At 41.1% G+C, this 10,141-nt stretch overlaps 1 protein-coding gene across 1 annotated transcript; it reads left to right on the top strand.

Moving 5' to 3' along the window:
* The first annotated feature begins 2,591 nt into the window (after nt 1–2,591).
* On the top strand, nt 2,592–5,085 carry LOC116280463 (gamma-crystallin F). The gene is made up of 3 exons (XM_072960687.1): nt 2,592–2,600; nt 2,685–2,927; nt 4,813–5,085. The coding sequence occupies exons 1-3, from the start codon at nt 2,592–2,594 to the stop codon at nt 5,083–5,085; spliced, it is 525 nt and encodes a 174-aa protein (XP_072816788.1).
* Nucleotides 5,086–10,141: the final 5,056 nt, after the last annotated feature.

Below are 10,141 nucleotides of genomic sequence, written 5' to 3'. Positions count from 1 at the left end.
AAGAAAGACCCCAGTGATTCAAGGTTTTGCATTTTCTTGCCAGTGTACTGAATATTACATGCTTTATTTGATGGTGCTCAGTTCCCCCACTTTACCTGCCTTATTTTCTAAAGGACTGTTGTTGTTGCTGTTTTCCCCCAAGAGTTTGGAGGAAAAGCTTAATTGCCTTGGTAGCACATTTAGGGTAGGCAGGATAAAACAGATTTATATCCTTGCTAACTTCTGGGCCCAATGTCTCTATACTATTTGTGTTTTTCTGTTCATACAGTAATAAAGTACTTCCCCATGATTTTCTTTTTTTTTTTTAACATTTTTTATTGATTTATAATCATTTTACAATGTTGTGTCAAATTCCAGTGTTCAGCACAATTTTTCAGTCATTCATGATTTACTAACTAATAAAAATTGATGCTATCCATTTTCAGTCTCCTGGAAAGTTTTACTTAAAAAGAAATCTACTCAGCACTAAGCTTTGCAGGTTAGAAGACTGAGGGTAATGTTGAAATTAAAAAAGTATTATGAACAACTGAACTATCCTTGATGATTTTTTAAAAAGTCAGATCAATAGATCCCTAAGTTAATCTTCTAATGGAACCATATCATCTTCAAAGAACCATTCAGAAATTGTCAAAACACAGCCCCAAACTGAAATCAGCTTCTAGACCAGACTGTGAATTTGTCAAAGCCCAGTTTTAGTGCATTCTCTCTGCCAGCTCTTCACTAGCTGGCACTTCACAGCCACTTTTCACTAGCTCACTGTTCATGGGCTAATCTCTGGTTGTCCAGAACTTTCCATGTGATATCCACCTCATTCTTGCACTCTTTGGCACAGTGCCATGATCCAGTGTTTCCAGACTTTATCACATCAAAATTTAGCAAGCCTGTGTTTCATGCTCACGAGATCTTTGCATGAGAAATCAGCAAGCTCTCTAGAGAAACTCATTTACACTGATCTGTAAAAGGATAACAATTCCATTATGTACTGGGGTTAGTAGGTAAAATATTTGTATTTTAAAGGGCATTATGAGAATCACAATTCCTTAAACCAAAGGTCTTCAAATATTTATTTTTTAAAAGTATCATTATCTAGTAATAAAACCCTGTTTTCAAATAAGTTTTTCTATAAAACAGATACAAGTGAAAGTGCTCTGGCTGAAGTAGAAGAATAGGAGAGGCACACACACACCCCACCCCCTTTCCCTCCTGCTTGCTCTCTGAGTGGCTCCAGAGCATCTCTGAGGAATTGCTGCAATTCCACACAGTCGGAAAATGATCTCATTAATGCAGTGGGGTAAGTGCTGGTGAGAATGTTAGGCACATAGTTTTCAAGAAAGGCTGATTTTGTTCCCCATGGGGACTTTTGAAAATATCTGAACACATGTCAGGTTGCCATAACTTGGGGAGGAAGGAAGTGGGTGCTATTGGCCTCTAGTGGATAGTGGTAAGGGTGTTGCTAAATATCCTCAATGTACAGGACAGTCTCCCACAAGAGTTTCCAGTCTAAAATGTCACAGTAGTGCTGAGGTTGAGAAAGCTTGCTCTAAAGAGAGTAGGGCACCAGGAGCTGCTAGGGGCCGGAGGAGGAGACAGAGCCTTGACAGGATGAAGGAAGACTCCAGCCTCTAGAGTCAGAATGTGACCAGGGCTTAACCAGAGAGTGACCAGGGCTTGTCCAGGGCTGGGAAAGGTAGAGAAGGCAGAAGCTTTGTAAAATGGTGGGATTTAAAATCTTGTTATAATTTGCAGGTTAACTTGCATTTGTCAGCAGCTAGATCCAAACAAATAAGCCTAGCACTTAGTAAAAAATATTAAACAGAAAGTTACGGTGTGACTAATAACCACCAGAGAGCCACCTCATGAACTCCAAATGTGAGGGTTTCCTGGCCTGTGGGGTGGCAGGCACCGGGCTGAGTCTGGAGGTGTCCCTGGTCCGCCGGGTCTCCAGGGAGCAGAGCAGAGCCAGAAGCCTAAACAGGGCTTCCTGAGGATCCAACTCCATCCCCTCCTTTCCTCAGGTGTAGTATCTGCTGCACCCGCTCATCCGCGGGGAGGATCTCAGAGGTTCTCTTAGAGGAAACCCCAATCCTCCTCTAAACGTCCTGCGGAGAAGGCAGGTGCGTCCCCACGCCCCCCAGCCTCACACCAGGGAAATGCTCTCTGATCTAAACGCCTCCTGCTGTAGCCCACCCTGACCTCAGACTCGGTCACTATCTGCTGTTGTTACTCTAAAAGACATCATTTTGAAATTTTAAAAAGTTAAAAAATACTTAATTACAATTATTAACTCTGTTAAGCGCTTTTGCCTGGTTCCATTTTCCTGAATAGGCTTCATCTAAAGGCCCCAGGGGCACCAAGTGACAGTTTTACGCGGGTCATCAGTTCGAAAGCTCTGGAGAGTCTAAGAGAAAACATACAATAAGTCCCCCACCCCACCCCCGCCGTCATTATATAGAAAAGAGAGAGAGAGAGGAAATCCTCCTCCCCCGGGGGCCCCTTTTGTGTTGTTCCTGCCGACGCAGCAGCCCTCCTGCTATATAGACCCGCGCGCCGGCCCCGCCGCACTGAGCTCGCGCCGCACGTGTGCTCCAGCCATGGGGAAGGTGAGCCCGGCGCCCGGGCCGCCAGGGGCCCCGCACACGGGGGCTGCGAGCCTGGCCTGAGCCCTCTCCTCCCCTTCCTTGCAGATCACCTTCTACGAGGACCGGGGCTTCCAGGGCCGCCACTACGAGTGCAGCAGCGACCACGCCAACCTGCAGCCCTACGTGGGCCGCTGCAACTCCATCCGCGTGGACAGCGGCTGCTGGATGCTCTACGAGCAGCCCAACTTCTCGGGCTGCCAGTACTTCCTGCGGCGCGGGGACTACCCCGACTACCAGCAGTGGATGGGCCTCAGCGACTCCATCCGCTCCTGCCGCCTCATCCCCCACGTGAGTCCCGTTCCCCTGGTCCCGCGGGCCCTCGAGTCACCCCAGCGCTCCAGGCGCGGGAGTCATTCTCTAGGGCGGTGGCCTTCTTTTGCCGGCCCTCTCTGCGTTCTCTTTCCCTTTATTGATATCTCGAAGGCTTCACTGAAAAAGTACGCGATGCAATGCTTTTAAGTGAAATTTTCTTTTCCTTTGCTAAAATTGAACTCACCTCTACTCGGAAAAAGTAGTGCATGGCCTTAGTTCACGGCCTCTACGGCAGAGGGGTGAACAAGCAACAGGTGGACCCACACTCAGGCGGCCTGAAACTGGTCACTGGGGCCGGTTCTCTCTGTCCTCTCAGTGAGACAGCGCTAGTAAGAGCAGCTAGTTCATAGAGCTGTGATAAGGTCCAAAGGAGACTGCCTGGCACGGACAAGCCACCCCCTCGTCCAATATCAAGCGTATATCAAGTCCTGCCTTGATTAGGCAAAACAAATAACCAACAGTGCGATTTCAGTAGCTCCTGCAAAGCTACCCAAATAAAGCCCCAGCAGCCTGGAATTCCACAGCTAGAGATGCTCTAATTTAACTATGACAGAGTCCTGTGGCCACTGCGGGGAAGTTTGAAACCCCGCAGAGGCTTTAATGCCTCAACAGGACCCAGACTGGCATTAGGAGCCTGGAAATCTAGGCTTCCACTTTCCCGTCCTGCCTCTTCTGATTATAGACCGAGAGCCCTAGTCAGTAGTTTCTCATAAAAGAAGACTTAGACTAGTTGCTGCACATGTGTTGGGCTGTTGTGAAGATCAAATTAGGTAACATACATATGAGTCCTTTGCAAACCGTGGAAGGTGCCTTGTTATCAGTTTTTTATACCTCAGAATGAATTGCTTATGACAGCCTTCCTAAAGAGGATTTAATGGTGGAAGAAGGAAGGCATGGAATGGATACCCACTCAGAAGGAACAAGCAGATAAAAGAAGAAGTGCTCAAGAAAAGACAGACAGGATTTGCTTAGGACCAACAGCCTACCTTCCATTTCCTTAAGATTTTATAATCTGTTGATCTAGACAGGCCTCATTCATCATCTTGAACTTCTGTTTTTATTAATTACCTAAAACTGCTTTTCTGGAGCATATACTAGAGCTGAGAACTGAACCCTCTGATGGCTCTTACTCTTTAGGATTTTGGAGCAGCAGGACTTAAAAAGAAAGGAAAGGATTAAGGATTTGCCTGGGCTGAATCAATCTGTACCTCACTTTGGGGAAAGCAGTTCGACTTCCTTTCTCCCCAGCCTCTTCTAATGTTACTGAGATTCAAAATCAAGCCTTTTGCCAGGGATGTATTTGTCTTTTTATTTAAATATCTAATTATTTTTATATCTTCCAAGGAGAGCTCCTGACTACCGTAAGTTTATAAAGGAAAGAGCAAAACAAATATAGAAAAATTGTTACTTAAGAATGGTACTAAATAGAGCCAGCATGTATAGTTCATATTGGTGGTGACCCAGAAAAACTCTAGGGAATACCATTCATGTCACTGTCTATGTGGATGGTGCCCTTTTGTGTTTTTAAAAAATTTTTAAATTTATTTTTGAGGGCATAATTAAGCTTACTTATTTATTTATTTTTAGAGGAGATACTGGGGATTGAACCCAGGGCCTTGTGTATGCTGAGCATATGCTTTACCACTTGAGCTATACTCTCCCTCTCCTTTTTGCATTTTGCAGTGTACAACCTATCCAACCATACACAGCAGCCCTAGTGTTGGCAGTCTCTTTCTTTAATTTTGTCACCTTTGATACAGGAAAGATAAAGCAATGCCCATCCCCCCAGGGGTGCGAGTGAGTGGTTGCTAAAGGCTAGGTGTTCTGACTTTTCCCCACCTGCTGATCGCTGAACCCACAGACAAGCTCCCATCGGCTGAGGATCTACGAGCGAGAGGACTACAGGGGCCAGATGGTGGAGATCACCGAGGACTGCTCCTCGCTCCATGACCGCTTCCACTTCAGTGAGATCCACTCCTTCAATGTGCTGGAGGGCTGGTGGGTCCTCTACGAGATGCCCAACTACCGGGGGCGGCAGTACCTGCTGCGGCCGGGGGACTACAGGCATTACCACGACTGGGGGGCCACGAGTGCCCGAGTGGGCTCCTTGAGGAGGGCCGTGGATTTCTGCTGAAACATTTTTACTCCACCCTTTTCTCCATGTAGAAGCTAATAAAATGTTTCCTGTGTGTTTCATGCAGTAAAGTGGTCCTCTTTTCCTTTTAGGCTCATTGGAAAGGTCCATCAAAATTAAAGCTGAGAATACAGTAGACTTGCTTACACAGGGTGGGGTGGGGTAGTAGTTAAGAGCACAGGCTCTGGAACCAGAACGCCTGGGTCCAAACCCATTTAATAGCTCGAGGCAATTGGCAAGTTACTTAGCATTTCTGTGCCTCAGTTTCCTAATTTGTAAAATTCGGTGTAATAATACTCTTCATTTCATAAGGTTGTAGTGTGGACTAAATGAGGTATTATTTTAAAATAACTTACACATTTTAGCTTTGCAGATAGTAGTTTCTAGGAAACTGTTCTGTAAGCTTGCTGTTGACACATCTCGTCACCTTCTTAGTAGAATTCCCTTTTGGAGACGGCATTAAGTAGGATGGCTAAGTGATATTGCTGTAGAGGGAGAAAAAGTCAGAGATAGAGAGATGTTAAGATAACTGTGCCAGACACAACTTCAGTGTAAATATATTTGACTGCCTGAATAAATTTATTAATATATATGTATCCAGAGCACAAATATAAGAACCAAGTGCCAACTTAATGAACAGTCCAAAGGACCCTTCCAAAAACGTTTCTGCTTAGGGGGGTTACAAAACACTCAGGTAGTGTGCACTGATAAAAATGAGCACAGAGTGACAGAAGTAAAGGTGGAAGGTACATGATCAGGAAACTAACATGCAGTTGTGCAAAGTTCTTAAATCTGTTATTGGCTAGGCTGATATTTCTCCCATACTGGGATCAATTTTTTATTACTTTTAATTCATGAATCAGCATTTGATAATGATCATAGCACTAAGAAAGAAAAAGGCAACATAGGAACCGACCATTTAATTGAATTCAAAATTTCTTTGCAGGACGATGAAATTCATCAAATGAAATCTGAGTGGGTATTCCCCATAAGATTTTCTTTAATTAAAAATACTACTGGGTTCAATCTCCAATACCTTCTCTAAAAATAAATAAACCTAATTACCCAACCCCTACCCTGCCAAAATAAAAATAATTAAATAATACAAAAATCAATCCATCAATAAAATATTAAAAAAAAAAGAAAATACTAGACTTCTCAATTTCAGATGCTTACCTGTAATTGAGAAAAGAAAAATTACTTTCCAGCTCAGGGGTTTGTCTTAATTGTAAAAATGGCAACCTCTTTTTGAAATAAGTTCTTGGTGAGCTGAATAGCTGTGATTAAGGAGGAACCACTGCATTATTTTCTACTTGAAAAAATATATACATCTGGGAGCTAGCAAAACTGTTGTTCCTCAAACCCCATATGTTAAAGGAATAAAATGGTCAAATGATTTATGCCTAACATCTTACTTCCCTAACACATGTGCATGTTCCAAGATATTTGGAGAAGGTCTAAGGACATTTAGATCTATGCTAATGCAGTAGCCACCATCACATGACTCTATTTGGCTAGACTTCATTTGGTTAAGTCTGAAGATGCGTCATCAGTGTAAAATACACACCAGATTTCAAAGACTTAGTATGAAAACTATAATGCAAAGTACCTCAATATTTTTCCAATTAATTTAATATTGAAATGATATTATTGTGAACATACTAGGTTTAATAAAATCTATTATTAAAGTTGATTTTGCCTGTCTCTTTTAACTGTTTTAATGTGGCTACTAAGAAAATTTAAGATTACCTTTATGCCTCTTATTATAATTTATTTCCCAGGCCCCTAGGCTAAAAAGATGAGTTTTAATTTATATTCAGATACAGCTTAGCTTGAAAATTGAGTTGTATAAAATCCTGAAAGTTAGGAGACAGAAGAGAATATGCTTAAGTTTTACAGTCATTGAACATCCATTCCCTTATTAGGAAAGACTCAATTAAATTATAATTTTCACCTCTTATGGGTCTGAGGCAGCGGGGGATGGATGCCCATACTGTCTCATCAGGTGGTGGTTCCATTAACTACACTGAATTGAAGTTTCCACAACAAATGTGAAGCGTCCTGCATTCTATGGATTCAGATCCCTTCTCTCCTCAGCTAATTTTCCCTACTCTCCCTCTCCCTGTCCTGTGAGGCCCTTCAGTGACAGGATTTTCATTCTGGAAGCTGACATGTCTGCCTCCCTTAACTTTTCAAACACTGTTGACATTGTTATAGACTTCGTAAAAAGTATGAAAAACAACTGGCTGAAAATATTCATCTTTGACTGTTTACTCTGGCTAAATCAATACATTATTTTTGAGCAAACTCACATGCTCGTATTTAGGGAAACAACCAGATTTTTTACGAGATGAAAGGACAGCAAACTACTAAAGAGATAAAAATGGTAAACACAGTAGAAACTGAGAAGGAACAGTTGAATATTCTGGAAGACACTGTTATCCAATGCTGGAACGTCAGGAGGCATGAGGGCTGAATACAAGCTCTGCAATCATGTTTTTAAAAGATTATGTAGGGTATTGTGCACAGAACTCAGATTGTCAAGGTTCAACAAGAGGACACCAGATCTCATTCATACACAGGGGTTTTCTTTACCATCTATTATTCATTCTACTTTTCAACTATTGAAAAAAAATCCGATAAAATGGAGTTTAATTTGATAATCCCTGAAATTTAAAGGATGTATATATGGTCCTGGAGGAAGGATAATTAAAGAGGGATCCTAGATGCTTCCTGCCTTATTAACGGTCCTGACAATCCATAGGCTTTTGCTGGTTACAAAGAATAAATTATTGTTCCAAATATGGGACGGCAGTAGAATCCTGCATTTCCATTATAGAGGAATTCAAATGGAAAATTTTTCCCTTCAAGATTCATGCCTTGATATTTTGCAAAAACACTTGAAAATGTTTGTCAAATAGCTGGATGAGAGTAGCTTTTTATGGTATTTGAAAAATAGAAACTAGAGAACTTGAGTAATCCATGAACTATATATTAATCTGTCCAACAAAACCTGAATATTGCATGCTGTTCTTTGTGGACAAAATGCTAATAGAGCAAAGGCAAAGAAAAAGACATCAAAAAAGGAAAATTTTTCTTTTCTAAGTCAGGTGCTAGTTTTCAAAACTCAGTTCAAGTACTGTTTTTTTAACAAGGTGAGGCCAATGGAATGTTTTCAGGATATTTGTTCTGACATGCAATTATTTTTATCCTGCGAATTTGTAGCCATAGAGAAAGATGCTGTCAGGCTGACTGACTAAAGGAATTCTCCACAGTCGAGGACACTAGAATGTTGATAAAAGACTGAATGAGGAGGTAATAAATTGTTTATGGCACTTGAGAGATAAAGAGTTACTTTTCTAAGAGTCATGTGTACTGATTGGTTTCATGAAAGACCTTTACCCTAGACAGAAGAGCTAAATGTCAAACTTCATAATTAAATAGAAAAAGAAAAACTGAAATATTTGATTTATAACAAATATACATTACTAATAGCTCAACCTCACACAAGAGGATCATTTGTGAGACCTATGTACCGATGTGTTCACTCACAAGCCCAATCAATTATAGTATCAACAGGAGAGGGAAAGAAGCATGCAGGAAGAGTAGATTTGTCTGCAGGATTCAGAGATTAGTTACTATTTTGTAGTTTACATATCAACTTTGTGAAAAACAAAGGCAGTGAAGCATTTTCAAAACTACCTTTTCAGAAACTCTCAGGCTACAGGTGCACTGTCCTCGGAATAGCCATTAGTGAAGGAGAGGACATCATACATTCCTCGATTTATGTAAAAAGCCATGCCTTTCCCACATCCCTGTCTTTAATTGGGCCAATGGGCTTTGTATTTGTTAAAAATCATATTCCTGATTCCCCATAGCTCAGCTCCCATACGAATACCTCCATGTTAGTCTGCTGTGCTTCAGGGCAAGTTGTCAGTGGTACGGTGAAGTGAGAATAGTCTTGGGGTTGGAAACCCCTGACTCCTTGCTTCTCCATGCACATCATCACATTTGGGCATATTATCAAATCTTTCAAAGTCATGATTTTTTTGTCTGTTAGATGAGGAGAGTGAGAAATTGTAAGTATTTGCCTTGCATAGTGCCGGGTGCAGACTAGGTATTTAGTAACTGTGGTGTCTCTTCCTTTCCTCATTGAAGCTGATTGCTCTGTTTTCCTGGTGATTCACAGTGGGACATTCGCTATGTTGAAAGCATTAGGAAAATCGTGGATTTCAGAGCCTCAAATTTACTCATCAGCCAAATAAAGATATTGAGAAAAGTGAGACTAACCACCCAGTAGAGTAGTTAGCATATAATAAATGCTAGTTTGATTCTTTCTTTTCTTAATTGAAAGGGATTGTGTTCGAGATTAATAGTTGACTATATTAGATTAACAAAATATACCAATCTAATCTTTCCTCTATTGGATTGCTTTTATCTAATGAGTTTGCATCACTAAATAACAAAATATTAGAAAAATAACTTAGAACAGAAAATCTTAGTTCTCTGAATTCCAAATCGTCTCTACTACATATTGATAAGATTACACCCAATGCCTTCCTATTTTAACTCCATCAGTAAATAACTTCAACCTGTAAAATATTCTCAAAGTACAATCAAGATGTGTGATCCATTGTGATCCTGTGCTTCGTTTGTCAGAAAGGAAGCTGATCAGTGGAGAAAAGGAGGGGTCCAGGAAGAGGATGGTAACATCAGAACTGAAATCTGCTCTGATCTGAGAAATAAATTTCTGGGTGGTTTTGTCTCCTTTGCTGCAGGTGCTATTATTGCCAGTCAATGCATCGTGATAGGAAACAAGTGCTAATGTGAAATGAAAATTTCTCTTTTAGGAACCATAAAATATGTTTAGGTAAAATAATGCAGTGAAAGGAGATGGTCTCTCTCTGGGCATCAGTGTTGACTGAATGCAGAGAAACCGGAAATTTATTCAGGAGTTTTTGGCAATTGATACCAAAAAATCTCTGAATATGATCAGGATTCTCAAATTCTGTCCAGAACTGAAACTAGGTAAGTGGTGGCTCCTTTTAATATTTTT

The sequence above is a fragment of the Vicugna pacos genome, chromosome 5, assembly GCF_048564905.1.
Source record: "Vicugna pacos chromosome 5, VicPac4, whole genome shotgun sequence".
NCBI lineage: Eukaryota > Metazoa > Chordata > Mammalia > Artiodactyla > Camelidae > Vicugna > Vicugna pacos.
The sequence above is the reverse complement of the archived record's forward strand: the minus strand, read 5'-3'. Positions and strand labels throughout refer to the sequence as shown.